General features: G+C 39.8%; 2 protein-coding genes across 3 annotated transcripts; one reads left to right on the top strand and one right to left on the bottom strand.

Annotated features, from left to right (window-relative positions):
• Positions 1–4,491: 4,491 nt before the first annotated feature.
• On the top strand, positions 4,492–8,440 carry LOC122670465 (serine/arginine-rich splicing factor RS2Z32-like). The gene is made up of 7 exons (XM_043867352.1): positions 4,492–4,540; positions 5,222–5,345; positions 6,207–6,246; positions 6,384–6,479; positions 6,903–7,099; positions 7,223–7,321; positions 7,871–8,440. The coding sequence occupies exons 2-7, from the start codon at positions 5,230–5,232 to the stop codon at positions 8,292–8,294; spliced, it is 972 nt and encodes a 323-aa protein (XP_043723287.1). The 5' UTR covers positions 4,492–4,540; positions 5,222–5,229; the 3' UTR covers positions 8,295–8,440.
• A 2,327-nt stretch (positions 8,441–10,767) lies between these two features.
• LOC122644207 (protein MAEA homolog) lies at positions 10,768–17,745 on the bottom strand. 2 transcript variants are annotated; one of them, XM_043837825.1, is made up of 7 exons: positions 17,240–17,742; positions 16,917–17,111; positions 16,021–16,143; positions 15,081–15,266; positions 11,749–11,882; positions 11,275–11,461; positions 10,768–11,169 (listed from the first exon to the last, which is right to left on the bottom strand). In XM_043837825.1, the coding sequence occupies exons 1-7, from the start codon at positions 17,534–17,536 to the stop codon at positions 11,068–11,070; spliced, it is 1,224 nt and encodes a 407-aa protein (XP_043693760.1). In that variant the 5' UTR covers positions 17,537–17,742; the 3' UTR covers positions 10,768–11,067. The 2 variants fall into 2 exon arrangements, with proteins under 2 accessions (XP_043693760.1, XP_043693768.1); XM_043837833.1 differs by lacking the exon at positions 10,768–11,169 and having other exon boundaries at positions 11,439–11,508; positions 11,719–11,882; positions 17,240–17,745.
• Positions 17,746–19,436: the final 1,691 nt, after the last annotated feature.

The following is a 19,436-nucleotide window of genomic DNA, read 5'->3' as shown; positions in this document are numbered from 1 at the left end:
GGAAGAAACTCCAATGAACATGTTCGCCATTTCCAGTGAGACCAATAAAAGATAAATTCCTTGCAACACACATAACTGAAGGTGCATCTCCAAAACTGGGTTCTCATTCACTATTACTTTGTAAGATGTAATACATTTTGGAGTTTTTCTCTACATGGAAGGCCTACCCAACAACTGCAAACAGCAGCTGATGAACTGAATGCTTGAGGAAAGAAAAGTCTTCTAAATGGGAGCTCAATATGAAGGTAATAAAAATATCAAATCAACTACACTAACTTAACTTTATGTCCATCATAATTCATAAAAGAGTGTAATTTTCTTACATTCAAGCTAAGGAAAAAAGAGAACTATACAAGCATGCAAATACAAAATCCTTATTTAGGAACCAGAAATCAGTCAGGCAATTACCTCAAGTGTATTGGTGTCCTTTTCACCTTGGTTCATCATCCCGCTAACACCCTGATTCAGTAAAAACCAGTCAATCCTCGTCAACCGAACTCCTAAGACAATTAAATAGCAAAACAATTTTACCCACACAAAGCAAATAGAAGAACTGTTCTTTCAATTTCAGTAAATAAATTTACAAAAAAAAAATTAGTAAAAGATCAAAACCCTAGATCCGTAGACTCCCTAAATGTAAAAGCCAATACTTACCCTCTATAGTCGCAATGACGCACTGACAATCGACCTTCACTAAAAAAAACGAACACTTTCTTGCCGCGGATTTGATAGATAAGTAGACGAACAGAAGAACAAAAATGGCAAACAAAAACAAAACAAATAAATTTCAATAGGACGATTCAGTGTTACAGGAAGAACCCCAAAACAAAATTTAATGATGAGAAGAAAGATTCACCGACAAAACACTTATGAACAGAAAAATTATGAGAGCTTGAGAGAGTTAAAAGAAGAAGAGAAAAATTGAGTTTTCTCATGTATACAGCTAGGTAAGGAAAGCAGGCAGGGAGGTAGGAGGATGAAAAAACACAGAGAAAAGAGGAAGGAGTTCTGGGCAGAGAGGCTGAGCCGTTGAGGGAATGAATGGGTTTCAATTTTCTACAGTTAAAGTCTTTGTCGGGTCCGTTCCGTCTAGGTGTCCATGTGGAATTACTCTTTCGGTATTGGATGTCTAATTTGATCGATGACGAAAGGTACTGTAAGACGGAATGGACGGGAAAAAATCTCTCGTTCTTCTTCTCCTACAAATGCTTGAAAGAGATTAAGACGAAACCACCCTTATGTAAGAGTCCCAGGTTTTAGGTATCGGGAATTCGGGATCGGTTCAGCCATATTGGCCACTCTGTATCTATCATACCACGGAGCCGGATATGGATCTGCCTTCACAGGTGGATGGAGGGAAAAGTGAATTAATCTGAACCCTTCTACCCAAAAAAAAAAAAATTTAATCTGAACCCTATAAATTGAAATCAGGAAGAAGAGGCAAAGAAGATACCTTTTACTTCCATTTTAGACGTGTTCTCGTTTTTTACTGTTTTAAACACGTTTTCTCGCATGTTTCCTAAATATACTAGGAAAAAATGGTAAATGACAAGTATTCCTGTTTTAAACGCGTGTTCTTGTTTTTTTTTACGTTATTTAAGATCTTAGACTTGTTAAACAATGGTTTACTTACGTTTTCTCGTATAGTCGTATGTTTCCTAAATATACTGAAAAAAATGGCAAATAACAAGTATTCCTGTTTTAAACACATGTTCTCGGTTTTTTTTTTACGTTTTTTAAGTTCTTAGACTTGTTAAACAATGATTTACTTAGCTTACCATATCTCTCTCTCGAACTCTAATCGACTTGATTCTTTCATCGACGTAAAAATGGCTCAAAGTGCTACATTTCTCATGGTATCATCTTCAACTCAAGGTCAATGCACGGACACAAAATTGAACTACAAATTGATGCATCTGCTAAAAAGGGTTTCTAAAATGATGATTCTCAATTCCAACTAAAGATATATGCATCACTCCATGAGTGTGTTGGTTGTTCACCATAGTCAAACCACATTGCTCAACTTTAGACATTATGGTGTATGGCTTGAGAATTGATATTAAATGGTATTAGATGACATGTCTTAGAGCTTACAATGGGTTGTGAAATACATATGGATTAATTTTGGATGATACACCTGTTTGAACATTAGAAATATGTATTTCAAATAAAAATTCCCCAGTTTATATGAGAATATGGTTATAAATCCCTAATATCAATATCCATTTATCTATAGAATAAGGGAAAACAGGTGGATTTTTTTTTGGGGGTGGGGGGCGGAGGAGGGGGTTAGACCACATTAGAGTCTAGGTTTTTTAAATTATTAAAAGAAAAAGAAAAAAATAACTTATGCGTTCGCTACTTAGATCCCCTGAAAACCCTATTATTATCACATTGTGGATAAGGCCCAAAATTTGTGGGTAAGGGGATCCAAGTTCTACTCACATTCCAAGGCCTTAATTAAAATGGTGTTGGTCTTTTTATTTTTTTGGTAAACATTAAAATGGTGTTAGTCAAGGCAAAACAAAACAGGAAAAGATTCTTTGAGTAATTGGGGCAAAGTGAGCTAGCACCTTTGCGTCTCTCTCTTTTGTTTTCACATTAAATGACTTCACTACCCTCTTATTTACAATACCATTCTGTGGTAATTCATTGGTGCTCTCCTCTATGCCATTTTCTAAAAGATTCCTCTTTCATGCTATATAAATACAAATGATTTGATCCATTCGTCAAGATGCTCGGGCAGGGGTAAGGTGGTCATTTTCCGTATTGCTGTGTCTGCGTAGCGCGGTCCTTCTAGACAGCTCGACAGTAGAGGATCCGAATTACATTGAATGTGCCACAACTAAAGCCAGATTGGATTAAATTATTGATCCTCGTGAAGTAAGGTGAGCTAATAGGCTAAGACGGTGGTAAACTTTTTGTTAATTGCGGAGTGCCAAATAAATGGATGTGAATAGAATGCTTTGAGTAATATTACTAGGCCACTAATGAAAATATGAGATTTGAATCCCATTACTTAGTACAAATGTCGCTAAAATTAACTACTCTGAGAGCAACATTCCTTGGTAAAGGGGAAGGGAGTTGAAGGAGGATAAAATACGGTGATCCATGGATTAATGCTTCAACCATGATCTACTCGAACAAAAAGACCCGTAAGAATAAGACATCAAGCTTTAACAATAGAAGACCACCATCCACAGGAGGTCGCATAATGAGAAAAGCATGAAGAAAATTACTATAGGGGAAGTATTTTGATTTCATTGAACATAAATGACCCCAAATGGATTGATGGGGAAATAAAAGAAACCAAACCTGCTTGGCAAGGTGGGGAAAATTCATACTTGATGAGAGTTAAAGGTTGAAGCCTCCAGATTTCATTGGCAAGCAAATAGCACTTCATCTAACTATAAGTGTCAAGACGGCATAAATAAGTGTTAGCATAATAAATGTCTGTCTTGACTACTATGATTCTCAGTACACTGTACGTACACTAATAAACTTGGATAAAAAACCACAAGTACTATTTGAGTTTTATTTTTTTTATTTTGTAAAAATAGCTAATGCATTGTGTTTAGAATGTTAAAAATAGGCTATATACAAAAAAACAAATAAAAAAAATAAATTCATGGGCCTCAAAACCACCAGCTCAAGCTAATTGGAAAAAAATCACAGGTATCGACCAATTTTGATCAGTCATAAATTTCGATCATATTTCATTTTATGACTGATCGAAACCCGAGTTTTAAAATCTTGATAAGAAATTGTTTTCCTGCAAAACTCAAAACGTTCGTCTTCCAATTGCTAAGCTTAAGATTAATAGTGCTGATGTTAGGATGTTTAGATTTGCGAAGTTGGGGAAGCATGTATCACATGGAGGAACAATTGTATCAGACTAGAGAGGGTATCAGGAACCCACATGATCACAAAGGAGAAACAGTCAATGTATCCATGATCCCCATGGTCAAAATGTGTGTGTAGGAAAGGATCCCACAGTGTCAGCGTGGGATTGTTTTTCTTTAAAAAGAATTTCTGTTGATCTAAATTATTAAAGCCATTGATTCATGAGAAACGTATCCAGACCGTCCAAATCCTTCCTAATGCTGTATAAATTAAAGTAGGAATACACGGGCCAACCCTACTCGTTTCAAGAAAATTAGGGTTTTTCCGGTTTCGGCGTTTTTTTATCACCCCCAAAGGTATGCGCCTCTGTTAGCTCCTTTCGTGTCCCTCTCTCAATTCGATACACCCGAGGTATCGTCGTAGAGCCCAATCAGGATCTGATTTCAATTTTTCGTTCTAAAATCGTATACTTTTGCGCTTCGAATGTGGGATCTGACGATGAATTCGTTTATTTGATTTGAAATTAAGAGATATTGTTCTCAGCACATCTTTTCTCTTGTGATCACTGGAAATTTCCTGAGATATTTTTAGAGCTGAATGTTTATGTTTTTTCTTTTCATTTCTCCCCTCGCAGTGATTCTGCGACGCTGGTGATACAAGTGGACATACTTTGTTTCCTGCCGATCAGCTTAATTAGGTAAGCTTTGACACCCATTTTTTTGAGCGGGTTTAATTTGCGTGGTTTCTCTATTCAGATATATTTTCTGGAATGCAAACTAGCAATGGATAGTTTTCTTCTATTGTGTCTTTCATGTTGATCCAATCTAATCCTCCTGATCTGGTAACGGAAGAATCCATGCAAAGGAGGTTTAAAAAAACATATATTTTTATTGCGTATGTACCTGATCTATGTACAACATTGCACATGGTTTAGAAAATTGTATGATCAAATGAAGCGACTTGCCAATGGTTTTATTTTTCAAAATTTTCCGCCTTGATGCTTCAGTATTAGATCTTTGAGGTTGAATTGGCCTGGTACCAAAATTACTTTACTTTTTAATTTTCTTCTCTCTAACAACTTGGGCCATGGTTAAAGCTTGTCATTCTAATACCTAGGTCTACCCATTGTGCCCAACATTGTTTTGAAATAGGTATCTTCATTTCGTATACAGTCTGCAATTATGTGCATCAAATATCCAGGAATATATGCTATATTAAATTTTTTTTTTGAGGAGATGATCTCTTATGTATCCATTTTATCTTTATTTATTTTTCTAAGTTGGGGGTGGAGGTGCTAGAATCTTTAACCATATGGGTTGGTATTATTACTTACGAGGTAGTTATGCCAATCACTAAATTGGCATCTTAATTGGTTCAGTGTGGAAGATGCCTCGGTATGATGATCGGCATGATCGCCATGGCAGCACACGTCTCTATGTTGGTCGCTTGTCTTCAAGGGCGCGCTCACGTGACCTGGAAGACCTCTTCAGCAGATATGGAAGGTACGAGAGGTTCCCGTTATATTAACGAAGGGATATTTACATTTTAATTTTGAATTTTGGATGGATTTGATTCTGCTTGCAAGATTTGTTCCCTTTGGAAATTCAATTCAGAGGCCAGAATTTCTCAGTAAATTCTCTTATTGCTTTGTTGACTGCTACTAATCATCAAGCATAACCTATCATCAATCACAATCTAGTATTTGCATATTTTGTTCCATAGAGTTGACAATTGTTTTGAATTTACATGCTTTAAATCAAGAATTAGGTCTCTTAGAAGCCCTTTTGGATCTCGGACATACTGTCTATTCAATCCTTCAACAGTGGGTGAGAAGATACAGTCTCTGTCATGCTTCTCCCATTCCCTTCCATACTGCAGCATGCGGTTGTTCTAGGGCACATATGATTGTTTCTTGTGAACTTGTTTATATCATAGTGCCCATTCCTGGATTAGCCGTCGTTTAGTTCGTGTGGTGGGTACCTATTAGGCATTTAGGAGACATTCAGGTCTTTGCCAAGCCTCATTTTGTGCTTGGATTTACGTTCAGTATTCTATGTTTTCTGTGTGAGAACGTTGAAACCCCCACGTGTCGTGTGTTTTAACTTGAATGATCTTGTTGAAGGTTTCTGGGCTTTTGCCTAACCTGGAGGCCTATGGTGAGAGGGTGCCCTTGGTGGAATTGGTGGCTATTGTTGCAGTGTATAGGAGACTTTGGCGATTCTTTCTGTAATGTTATTGCGTATTTTTATGGAAATGGCAACAATCTCAAAGTGGTGTTTAGTTCATCTGTGAGGGGCGAAGTATCAGACCCTTCGGTACTTAAGTCATGATGGCCTTACTGTTTCTGGCAACCGTTTCCGCAGAGTACGGGATGTGGATTTGAAGCACGACTTCGCCTTTGTTGTATGTATACTTCACTTTCTGTCTTCTATCCCCTTTTTGTTTTTTCCCTACTAAGTGTGATAAATTGTTTTATGTTAAGCATATACGAGCTTCTTTTCTTTGTCATCCCCCCCTTGTCCTTTATCTTTTGTTAACAGGAATTTAGTGATCCTCGTGATGCTGATGATGCAAGATATAGCTTAAATGGAAGAGAATTCTGTGGGAGTCGTATATTAGTTGAATTTGCCAAGGGAGTACGTTTTCTGAACTCGTCCACTTTTCTTCTGGATTTTGTTTTCAGTTATTCTTATTCACTTGGTTTTATGATTTTTTGAACAGTCTTCTCTTTCACTTCTTTCTTTTCTCTGTTTTTGTGTTTTTTCTTTTGGGGGGGGGGGGAGGCGCAGTTGAAAGAATGAATGGTCTAGGTCCTGTGCCTCTCAATTGTCAACAGGGTAGCCTGATCGGTTACCGTCATTTATTTTATTGTGATTGCTTTCATATCTGTTTTTCTTGAGGCTGAGCTGATTGTGTTGGGTATTCTACAATTAGAAACCGTTGTCTGTAATTTGTAGTTATACTTTTTTGGTCTTACATATTCCTTTACCCATGATGTGTAGCATTTGTTTGTTTTATCTTGGTCTATGGTATTGAGGATTTGCTTGCCTGGAATGAAGGGACCACGTGGATCAGGTGGTTCAAGGGAGTATCTGGGAAGAGGTCCTCCTCCTGGGTCTGGTCGCTGCTTCAACTGTGGCCTTGATGGTCACTGGGCTCGAGATTGCAAAGCTGGAGACTGGAAGAACAAGTGTTACCGATGTGGAGAAAGAGGTCATATAGAAAGAAACTGCCAGAATAGTCCAAAGGAACTGAAGTATTGTCACTCTCTTGAACTGCATTGAGCTATTTCATTCATGTTTATTGTCTGGGCCTGGTGCTTAAGGATTTTGATGTGTCCGATTTTTTAACTCATGGGATGATGATGCTCTTTTTTCAGACGTGGGCATAGCTATTCTCGGTCACCATCACGATCCCCCTCTCCTCGCCGTGGCAGAAAAAGCCGGAGTCGAAGTTACAGCCGGAGCCGCAGTTACAGGTGTGTTATCTTGTATTACATGAAGGAATCTGCATTATGTGATCTTGTGCTTGTCATGGTAGTGGGGATTAGATTGGTTTAGGCAGATAAATACAGAACATTTTGTTGTTTCAGTGACAAGCATTGGGTTAACTGTGGGAAGTCAGTGGTTGACATATTATTTAACTAATATTAATTTTTGTCCCATTAGGAACAGGATATTGTTTTACTTGGAAGTATTTTATATATATTTTTTTGTATTGGGGGAGGGGGTGGTGGAACTTTGAACACTTTTCCTTGTGTTTACTGGAGTGTCGAGTGTGGCACTGTGGAATCTCTTGGCACGTGGGGGAGAATGTGAAGGGAAAACTAGTTTTCAAATCCTCCCTCTCTCTCTCTCTCTCCCCCCCCCCCCCCTTCCCTCGCAAAAAAAAAAAGAGAGAAGGAAGAAAATAGTATGTTTTTATTTTTTTTTTGGGGGGGGGGGGGTTGTTACCAGCTTCTGATGGGTTTCAGAGACGTTCACTCTCCCATCTCATCTGTATGCTAAAACTAATTTTTTTTGGCCAGCCGATCCAGATCACCTGCAAGGAGAGAGAGGAGTGTTGAGCGTGAGGAGAAGAGGTCAAAGAGTCCACGTTACAGCAGGAGTCCTAAGTTGAAGAAGAGTTCACCTCCACCATCTAGAGGAAGGAAGCGCAGCCTTACACCAGATGGGAACAGTCCTCAAGAGAGAGAAAGTCCACCGAGAGAGAGCAAGGAGGCCACTCAGCATGATGGGTCAGACTACAGTGGGAGTCCTAGAGCCAAGAGCAGAAGCCCTGCAAGCCCTGAGAGAGGAGAGAGCCCTGAAGGCAGGAGGTACCAAAGCCCTCAAGCGAATGGACGGAGCCCTAGCCCTAGTCCTAGGGATGACAGGAGTCCTGTAGAAGATGAGGATGACAACCGTGGTTCTCCTCAGGGCAGTGAATCTCCTTCAAGTGCTCATAACTAGGGTTCTAAGTAATGACCTTGTTGGGAACTAAATTTAACTATGTTCTGTTTACATAATGTGACTATTGTTGGTAACAGTAGTAGTAATAGACATTTGACTTGGATAATGAACAATTTGGGAATAAACCTCTGTTTACAGAACCATGGGAATGAAAATTTGGACGTGGGTAGAGATTTCAATCGGATGCTGGAAAATTTGGACGTGGGTAGAGATTTCAATCGGATGCTGCTGTCATGAAGCCAAGGATGATAGCAGGATTTCAGGTTTAGGCTTCCTATACATCTTGTTGGTCCCAAAATTCTCCTTGCTCAATAGTGCGTACATTTATTATTAGTATGAGGAGAATCGTCTCATGTCAAGCTTGGCCCAAGTAAATATCTTGTCCTGTGTCCGTCTTTTAGGGGGGGGGGTGTTTGCTACCTGTCTAGATGAAAGCTTATTACTGTACCATGGGCAAATGTTGCAACAGAGCAGTTGACATGATATTTTCATGTGGCTCTGAAATTCGGTTGTATTTCTTTGCTTCTCTTATGCTACCAAGTTAACCTCTGAATGAGAAGGAGGAGCCAAAAAATGTCTTGACACTGTCCATGTTTGCCTTAGAGCTGTTGAGCATAAATTATTTGCCTGATCACCCAAAATTATTTGCTTGACCACCCACCCCCATGAAATCAATATACCATACACGTTGATGCCCATGCATGTGCTCTCACTGTCCCTTGTCCCTGTGCTGGTATAGGGGCAACACGACATGCAGCGATTTCTTGGCCTTCATAATGAAATTCCCTTTCCTCAAAATGAAAGAATTTTTTGAACATTATCAAAAAATAAAATATCAGAAAATGTATATATATAAGAAAGGCCTCAAGTTGTAAACATGATGTTATATATACATACAACAATAAGGGTTCGCGTTCTCTATGGGGAGCATGAGCGGGATTTTGGCATTTCATTGGGTGGGGTGGTCATTTTACCCCCTCTGTGTCTTTGCATGGGCAATACATTCCCTCTGCCCCCCCCCCCCCCCCGCCCCCAAACATTCTCCCAACAATAATTAGATAGATATTAATCAGATAGGATATATCAAAATCCATAGTGATCATTTTGTTAATCAGATGAGGCATAGATTGGATGTTTGTCACAGAGACATTAGATCTGCCTTAACCAAACCGGATATAGATTATATCCGGTTTATCGAACTCCCCTATGATAAGCTGAACTAAGCTGTGTCAGGGTAATGAGGCTAGAAGCCGGCGAGCCAAGATGGAGTTTGGCCATGATCAACTGATTTGCAGCACACAGGCCTGATTGGCTAACGCTACCAGTGGGAAGTTTCATACTGATAGTCTGGCACTCTTGCTTTCAAATAGCCAAATCTGTCCTCAATTTTCGACTTATTTTGCATTTTCAGTTTTTTTTTTTTTCCTCTTTCGGAAAGATTGTTTAGAATGGGAAAATTACGTAGGGCAAGAGATCGCTGCCTAGTCATGTAGCCTTTGCCCCAGTAGAGAGCCAACAAAAATACACACAAGGGCATGAGCATGGATGAGATTTTTTATTTCATTGGGAAGAGGGACGGTAATTTCATGTGCTCCAGTGTCTCAGCGAAGGATCCACACGACCAGGCAACACTCTTTTTCCCTTTTTCGCATTACATAATTAGATGAGGGGCAGATCGCCCTACAGTATCTGCAGCAATAGCTGTGAGCTACAGAGTTGGCTTCAGGATACTAATGGCAAACAATCTCTACATTCTCATTTGAGAAAGTTCAATTTGTCATCAAGGTAGGTCTAGTAAAACCGATTTGTAACTTGAGCTTCGGTCATTGCCGGCACCCACAGGTTTGCAGTCTAGTTCAACCACCAGGTATCACAGCCACAATCCCATGCCAGTCTTGGGGCTTCACGGATAGCCATGAACTCTGCAGGTATATTGCTATTGTATCCAACTGTCTCGGCAAAGTAGTAAGCATGGCAAGTTCCTGGAAAGTCGTGATCACTCAACCAATTTTCTGCTGGTCCAGATGGTGGCTTCGCCGAGCCATCTACATTTAATTTCCACCAGCCAACAGGAAGGTTCAGAAAAGATATCCAATCCATTTCATTGATCCAGGAGGTGCATAAGATTGATTTTGCAGCTAAGATAGAATTTGCAATACCCAATATTCTGTTTGATGAAAATCAATCATCTAAGGGTGTTGCATAGAACTCAAGGGTGACTCACAATTCCAGGAAAAGCAACCAGTTCTCTGTTTCTTGCCAATTCACCAGTTTTGTTTTTTTGGTGTCAGCCTATCAATCGAACCCGTGACCTCTTGGGAGGCCTGTAGTCCTGTACTCTACTGGCAGAGTACCAACAAACTGCACTAGCAATTGTCTTAAATTCACCAGTTTGACCAATTTCTGTTAGAACCACTCTCTTCTGGCTCATGAACTTCCTTTCATAAAATTCTGGTCAGTCTAGGTTATAATAACTAGTGATAAAAAATGTTTCATTTTCTATAGCAATTTGTTAACAGGTAATATGACACACACGGAGCTTGCTATTGAACCAAAAAGAGGGGAAGAAGGAAAAAAGAAAATTTGTCTTGTGAACTATACATGGGTTGAGAACAATGAACAAGCTCAAAGTCATGAAGTGAACATCAGAATGCTTGCTTGCATCTTGAGAGGCAGGCAACTTTATAATATATATGAAGATGCAATAACTTAGCGGTCATCTGTTGCAAGTGTTACCATGGGACCTGGCTCAATATTTCTGTAACATCCATGGCTACGAAATGAAAGCCTTGACAAGTTCAGAATAGTTGCAGACTACACCTGTCCTAGGACACGTGACTTTGCCGTTCTTCTTACTAGCCATTTCTTCTAGGGCCTGGCATTAACAATTTCACACAGAAGACAAATTAGGACAAACAAATAATACATAATTGCATTCATCATAACCCACCAATTCCATTGCTTCTAGACAGGTGCAAACCTTAGTGCTATAAACATAGCCATTTGGCAAGACTAGTGGTGGATTCTCCGTATCCATTAGCTCCTTTGTGATGTAGCAAACAAGTTTTGAATGATGTTGCTTGGAGAACGGCAATGGCATTGCTAGTTTCCGGAAGCTCTCCTGCGACAATGGGTCTTCTTTGGTGCAGTCTTCTTCATAACAGAATCTAAACTAGGTCAAGAAAAACGAGCTGCATTTTGACAGGATAGGGAGCTATCTGGCATAAGCAGTGGAAAAGTACACATGTAAAAAAGATAATGTATTGATGTTACGTCTCCAGTGGAGTCATGGGTCTATATGTTTCAAATGAGATCATTTCACCATCAAACTGTGGTCTTGGATTGTCAAGTATATGCTAATTACAAAAGTGAGGTGCTACTAAATCTTCAGCAAATAAAGGGATTCAGACCAACAGAAAACAACCAATAGTAACAAATCACAGAATATGGATACGGAGTCTTAAGGGCAGACAAGCCTGCTTGCAAATAGATATTCAACAAAGGTTCAAGGGTCATGCCGTATAACCTGCAGAATTCCTGTTTGAAATGCTCCACCAGATAGTCCCATTGCTTTGGTTCAAATAAAACCTTTCAAAGCCCAAAGAGTTCAAATTATCCGAGTAGCTCAATGTGTTAAATAGATAATCTGGATCACATCCAATAAAAAATGAAAAATGCAGAAAATGCTTGGTGGCACCATCCTCAGAAGAGAACTGGGGTTTGAATTTACAGGAGCCTGCACATGAAATCATAACTGAGCATGATATGATTAGGCAACAAAATATGTCAGAGATGAGCATGTCCTGGCAGAAAAGACCCAAAAATCAGTCTTCTTTTCCCCCTTTTTTTTGGGGGTGGGGGGGTTGGAATGTGCGTAACATGGTCAGGGGCCATTGCTTGGTGCAATGATGAAAGCTCAAGATGCCAGCGTGAACTGTGAATATACAGGTTCCAGTCTAAGGGCAGCCACTTCGTGCAAAAAATGCTGAAGGATAGGACATAGTCCAATCCACCTTCCATGGAACCTGCAAATGCAGGACCTGCACCAGGTTACAGTCCTTACAAGAGTGAGATGACCTGCTACACTTTTAAAAGCCCTAAGAGCTGCAGAGAAAGGTCCAGGAGTCAAAATGTACACAATGCACAATTTCCAATTTCTTCTGATTTCAGAAGCATCTTATTCTCTCAACTGTTTTGACTGCAGCACAAAAGATGACATTAAGCTCTACTAACACCTATATAGGCTGGTTCCTGCTTGCTCTTCAAGGAATCTTTTGCCACCAAAAGCTTTATGATACTGCTGCCAGGGTAATCTCCACGGATGTTGAGATCTATGGCTTAGATACTGCCTTTTCCAACTCCATAGTAAAGAAATGAAGTCTTTAGGCATTACACAAGATTTTTCCTCCATCAGTGGACCCCGAGCCTCAAAAATATAAGGACAAAGAATCATATGATATCAGGGAAAGACATATAATAGGTAATCCAAAGACCCATGATTCCAAGTGATTAATGGATAGAATACTACCCCTAGCTAGCTGTGCAGAGTAAAAATTGAATCTTTGCCGAACCACCCAAGACATAACATGTGCTCCAGATAATTTTTTCCAATCACTACCCCTCCTATCAAAGCATGACATCACCAAGAAGGCTGCCTCTGTATCTCAAGTACTCAACTCTATTATCTTCCTCATTCCCATTACTTGATCTTCTTCCAGCACCTGTAACAGTTGAGCAAAAAAGCTGACCAAGTTTAGTCACTTGAATTGCAGCAGAGAGATGGAGAACAGAACTTATTACCCTCATCCATTAAATATAATCAACCACTCTGGCATCTTTTGGAAGTTGCAATGGAAAAAGTTGCAGGAAAGGATTCGTGGATCCAAGTTAAAAACCTTGAACTCAATTTCAACTGGTTCATCTTGTTTGAAGTTCAAAGTGGCAGTTGCGTTGGTCCCAAGAGGAGAATGGAAGGGCAAAAGCATTTGTGTGTTTTCCATCAAATATAAACTGTTATCTGATTCCCAAGGTAACTTTCCATCGAAGTACTAATCTTTCTATTTATCAACAGATCTGCAAGTGTTATAGGTACTTGTTCATCCACATGTCAATTCAGGGAAAAGACATTCTCAGTGATTATAATCCAGACCTTTGCAAAATTAACTCCACCTTTTGAACGAATATCATGACCAAGTTAGGCTGTCCATCAAATAGGCACTGTTCCAATTCAAGTAAGCTTTGTAACCCACCATGTGTTGAGCTCTTCCTCTAGTAATACTAGCTGTTTAGATTTAAACTTCTTTCCCTCTGACATGGAGATTCACTGAAGATGAATAGAAATTGTACTCATGCACAGACACACTGGGGGGAGGGGGGGCCGAAGGTGAGAGATACTGCGAAGGGAACAACCCTTGTAAAAACAAAGAAAGCATAGAAACTAGTCAAGTGACCCAGAACCCTCGTCCACTGAGTTCATAGCAGCTGGGATATACAGTGCCAAACATCAATGCTGTTAGCCAACCTATGTCTTTGAGAAAAAAAAGGACAACTTTCAACAGCAACATTGTTAGCCAATCTTGGACTCTAAATAAAAAATCCAAATAGAAATTGTAAGCCAAGGTAGGTCTCTAAACAAAGAATATGAGTTTAAAGGCCAAGTCTCCAGCCTCTTTAAATTGACATGCTAATCTCCACGAGTATGACGCCTCTCTTGACAGCTGATAAAAAAGAGCGTACCCAGTGCACGAGGCTCCCGCCACTGCGGGGTCTAGGGAGGGTCATAATGTACGCAGCCTTACCCCTGCTTTCGCAGAGAGGCTGTTTCCAGACTCGAACCCGTGACCTCTAGGTCACAATGGAGCAACCTTAATCGTTGCACCAAGGCCCGCCCTCCTCTCTTGACAGCTGATAATATTATGAAAACCTCCAAAAATAAAATGAAGAGTGGAGGCAACATGAATTCCTTGGAGAATGGGATGTGATTCTGCTCCTATGGACATACCTTCTCCCATTAGGCTTAGATGAAGAGGACTACCCTTTTATGTCAGAAGGACCGGGGGTTTCAAATGTTAGCTTTTAGTTGAACCTGGCCCCCTGGGGATGATGCAGAGGGAACAATAAGATGAACATACACTGAAAAACAAGGTCCCAACCCATCATAATGGTGTCAATTCTAATTATCAGAATAAATCAGCTGTGACCACTCAATGAGCAAGCTTTGCAGTAAGTTTATGCTGTAGTAATCAGAGCGGAATTGGCCCATCAGAACTCCCTAGTTTCAATCGTCTCACATGCTATAAGGGATCGCTCCAAGATGCAGCTTGGTAGATATAACCCCTCTAGCCAAAGGAGAACCACATCAGCTACACACCTTGAAGTTCAAATTTTAAAGTTAAAATAATGCCCAAAAAGGTGGATATCTTCTGTAATGTGGGGTTATAGCTAGTGGGCTCAAGCTATACCACATGAATAGAGGGCAACATGGTGAATAGATGGAGAATTTTTGGGCTACCACCATAGTAGCCATCTGTCCCTTTGCCACAGGCCCACAAGGCTCCTCAAGATACACGTATACATCAACAATGATCTCCAAACACACACACACACACAGAGTCAGTCCCATATCAATGGTGCCATCCACTTCTTTTGCTTTTGTTCTGTCTGGCATATTGCTAATCCCCAAAGCATAAGGGAAATACAGGACCAATTAAAGCCAACTACATACACAGCAATGCGTTATTTAACACACACACACACAAGTTATAAAAATCAGATAATAAAGTTTACCTTGTATGTTGCACATTCAGTATTACTTTTAAATGCCAAAGTTGCCATTACACGCTGTAGTTCTTTCATATGGGTGGCTCCCCATGGTGCAAGGTACTTTCGAGTATATGTAATGGCTTGCAAGTTGTTATCAGCTCGTACCAGCTCTATGAACTCTTGCAGTCTCAATTGAAATTCGAACTTGCTCTATCACCACAAGAGTGTCCACAATTAAAAAAGGTATTTGAAGTGAAAAGTTTCTAAACATGTTTCAGTCAGTACACAGTTAAATTATCTAAACTCCAGTTTTAATAAAATTTGCGGAGATATCTGTCAACAAACAAGTGGTATGAGAGATCTATCCTTCAAAGGAAGAAAGGCAAGGCTTCTACAGTGCTCTAAATATATGCCCAGTGGGAGATTAGTTTCCACTCAAATTTTATGGACAGGTGTTCAGATCATCTGATAAATTCCAGCCCAAAGGAATTTTGCCTTGTTGCAGTGTTAAGTTTAGAAGGATTTATTGCTGTCTGATAAATAAACTTTGAAAGATTGCCGAAAACTCAACTTGGAAATGTAAATTATTATAAATTGATTATCCACATCTAAAAAATTGAAAGAATTTAAAATTGCACTATGAGATGTCACTTGAACTTTTTTAACTGTATACAATCCTATTATTTGTTGAACAACAGCTGTAGTAAAACAACAAACACAGCAACCCCCTCAACCCAGCCTGGATTGCAGTGTAGCTAAGCTTGTTTTGGAATGTAGGCTCATCCATCTGCCAAGGAATAAAAGCAAAATAATTGTACAGTCTGATTTCAGAAACATTGTTATTGTAACTAATCGAATCTAAAAGGAACCAGACAACAAGGAAATAACCGTATATATCCTGGACCTTCAGATTCAGTAGAAATACAAGGCAGAGGTCAGGGGGTAAGGAAATAACTCTATATACCTTGGACTTCTTCAACCTGGACCTGTTCTCTGCACACCAAGCTAGAGCAGGAGCTACCTCCTTATTCTGAAGAGCGTCAATAACTTTTTTGGCTTCTTGAAAGACATCAATGTCAACAAGATCCTGTAACAAAAAGAATTTATTTGGTAAACATGCCAATGAGAGGTGCACAACTAAAACGTTCTTATTGTTAATATCAAAAAGTGAATATCTGGACAAACATTTGCAGAAAAAAAAGATGATAATCCTGTCAAAACTCCGTGTGTACAGAGATCTAAGGAAAAATCCAAATTCTAAGTGATATCCAAGATGAATTGACAGCATTATCTCAATAATAGCAGGTTAGCAGCACGAATCCTATTCTGCCATTCCTCTCTATTTTTCTCTTTGTCTTGTCTAAAAGCATAAAATGTAAAATTATTTCTATCTCGAGGACCTCAACTGAACTCATTACATCTTTTGGGTTCTTACCTCTGTCCTTCGACAGTCCTCAGCTGACACAAAATCACACTAATGCAACTGTTGTTCTTTATCTTTCTATGTTCCTCAAATGCATGATCACTAATTATATCTTTCTTAATCTTGCTATTCATTCATCTAAATATCCTCATCCCAGATGCACTCATTACAAGGAAGTTTCATTTCTCAGTTGACGAAGGTTGCTCTTCTAGCCACCTCAAATTTTTTTCTTCTTTGCCTACAGTTGTATGGATACTTTTAGTGCAAAACACTCTAGAAGCACATATATATTACATTCGCCAACAGGTAACAGTTTTATAAGAAACTGGCTGAGCTATTCTTGCTATGCTAAGAAAGACATCCGCGCTGCAATGTAATAAATGTAACAGGAATCCAGTAAAGTATTAAGTAACCATAAGAATGGCAAGAAAGATTACCTGTATGTTATTGCTTTCTGCGAGCTTCACCGCTGTGTCGTAGTAAGACATACGCAACATATAGTCCACGAGAATCCGCTTTACGCGTGTGTTGTTCCACTCAGAAACGTTCTCCGTCTGTGCTGGCCCTAAGTGATCTAACCGAGCCCGACACCTCTGCGCTTGCAAATTCTCAGTTCGACTACCCTCTTCCAACTAATTTACCAAAACGAACAAATTAACAAACGAGATCACAAGAATACCCAAAAATAATGATTTTATCAGAGCTTTTACTTAATCCCTGCTCAATCAGAAATTAGAAAGATGCCTTTTTTTTATGTAACCTTCCTTTTGAGGCCTTGTAATCTAGAAACAAGAGAGGTGAGATGGTCAACGGCTTCTTCTTTGGACATGTCACGATCGGCGGCTTCGGTGACGCTGGAGATAACGGCAGACATCTCCTTCTCGAGGATCCGGTGGTTAAACCTCATGGATTTCTTGAAATGCTCAAAGGGCACCCTCAACAATTGATGCTCCAACTTCAGCGACTCCACTAGATGGGTTAGCTTCGATTGCTGAGGAATCGAAGTGGCAGTTGCCGCTGCTGTAGCGGCTGAATCACCGTTGGACAGAGAATCCATTTACTCAGTATCGAAGGAGAAGGAAAACCTCGAAAGCAAGTCCCAGATCAGAATAAGACATCAGAATCCGGGTCAGAGTAGGTTCACATCAAACTATCATTAAAGAGGAAAGGAAGACCCAAGTGCCGCATTAAAAATCGTATTCTATGATTGTGTGCGCGCCTGAGGTGTAGTTAATATGAAGGGGACACTTGGGCTGTGCTTGTCAACTGGGAATCGTACCAGAACGTAGCTTGCTTGCTTTGCTTGGCTTTCAAGGTTTCAATCTTCCCGTCTCTCTCTCTTCCTACTCTGTTCTTCCTGATTTCAAGTAACGAAATTCATCATCTCTATCTCCTTCTGCCACTCGTACTGTTAACTGTTTGATATTAGTATAAACGAATTTTTCAGAAAATTTGGTGAGAAGAAGGCATCAAACAAAAGGGCAAAAAGAAAAGAAAGAAAGAATGAAAAAAAACGCTCTCTAAAAAGCAGCGTGACCCCTGCATCAGCATGGGACAACGGGAGAAATGGATAATACACAAAAACATCAACAAAGGAGAGATTTTCATCTTGACCAAATGTTTTCTGTGCCGGGGTCATAGGCTGCGCCCACACATATGGGGGTGAGGAAAATGATCACCCTGCTCCCCTGAATGATAGGCCCATGTGTCTCTGGATGCAGCTCAAAAAACATCAACCCTTTCATCTTTTATAAGGTATGAGACAATCATTTCATGCTCTTTTGTGTCTAGAAACGGAGACCTTAGAAGAAAGTGTTGGAGTAAGGCTCTGTTTGGTGTATTTCATGGGAGTGATTTTGACGGGTTGTGTTATGTAAGAAGAATTGCAAAATGAAATTGCGTTTGATTATTCTAAATTGATTTTACATATTAAGGGTGGTGTCTCTCACTAATACATGACTAAGGGAGGAAAGGAGGTGGGTCATGTACAAAGATAAAACAATAGATGATGATACTTCCCTTGGTGAGGGTAAAGGTGAAAGACTAATGCTCATGTTTAATATTAAGGAAAATGTTCTTTGAGCCGACCCACAAAGGATACACTAGCATCCCCTCCCTTAAAATTATTGTGGGAAAATGTTGGCTGAGTTGCCAAAGGAGAGTACACTAGCACCTTCTCTCTCTTTCTCACATGATACAAAACCATTCCGTAGCACCTTATTGGTGTGCTCCTCTATGCTGCTTGCTCAGAGAACCATCTAAGAAGGTCCAGGTGATTGTTTCTTCCTTAACGATTCTGATAATTATATTTTGGGAGAGTGACCCTTATGCCTTGTGATAGCTTATTCCCCCCCCCCCCACCCTAAAATAATAAGTATAAATCACAATAAATAAAGGTACATTGTTGACAGTTAAGTCTACAGTGCACAAAGTTTGAATCAATACGCTTAAGCCCAGTAAGTAATTTATGGTGTGATCAGTCTTCCAACTCTTCTTCGTCTTCTGGTCTCCCAGCATCATCTGCAATCACCTCCAGGAATGAGTCAACATCTTCCCCCAACTCCTTCAACCTTATTGTCAGCATCTCCACTTTGCTCTGCTCTTTTCCAAGGCAAAATAGCAGAGATTCTTACCTTGCCTCAGCCTTCATAGCCACGGTATCGTGGTATGGTTCTCCTTTCCTCAATGTACTTATTTCTGATTCCAACTAGAAGTTGACCTGTTCAAGACTGTTGTATGCATCAAAGAGGCTCTTCAGATCAGATTCCAGCTTACTAGCAAGGTAGTGACATGTAGATGCATCATCTTCTTTCTAATTTGAGCATCTCAACCCGTTGCATTGCTTCTTGAAGATCTCTGCAGAGGGTTACAGTCTGGACCCTTTCCTGGTCACCACCTGAAGCTTGCTGATCAGACCTCGTCAATTCCTCAGCTAAAGTTGCATTCCAACCAAGGAA

This window comes from Telopea speciosissima, chromosome 1, assembly GCF_018873765.1.
Source record: "Telopea speciosissima isolate NSW1024214 ecotype Mountain lineage chromosome 1, Tspe_v1, whole genome shotgun sequence".
NCBI classification, from domain to species: Eukaryota; Viridiplantae; Streptophyta; class Magnoliopsida; order Proteales; family Proteaceae; genus Telopea; species Telopea speciosissima.
Note: the sequence above shows the minus strand (reverse complement) of the source record. Positions and strands in the feature narration are given on the sequence as shown.

Excerpts from the sequence above, each read along its gene's own strand:
- LOC122670465 (XM_043867352.1), top strand. The coding sequence starts at position 5,230 with ATGCCTCGGTATGATGATCGGCATGATCGCCATGGCAGCACACGTCTC. Across the intron at positions 6,480-6,902 it reads TAGTTGAATTTGCCAAGGGA|GGACCACGTGGATCAGGTGG; the intron begins GTACGTTTTCTG and ends CCTGGAATGAAG. Across the intron at positions 7,100-7,222 it reads AATAGTCCAAAGGAACTGAA|ACGTGGGCATAGCTATTCTC; the intron begins GTATTGTCACTC and ends CTCTTTTTTCAG.
- LOC122644207 (XM_043837825.1), bottom strand. The coding sequence starts at position 17,536 with ATGGATTCTCTGTCCAACGGTGATTCAGCCGCTACAGCAGCGGCAACT. Across the intron at positions 16,144-16,916 it reads CAGAAAGCAATAACATACAG|GATCTTGTTGACATTGATGT; the intron begins GTAATCTTTCTT and ends TTTTTGTTACAG. Across the intron at positions 11,170-11,274 it reads GCTATGTTTATAGCACTAAG|GCCCTAGAAGAAATGGCTAG; the intron begins GTTTGCACCTGT and ends TGTTAATGCCAG.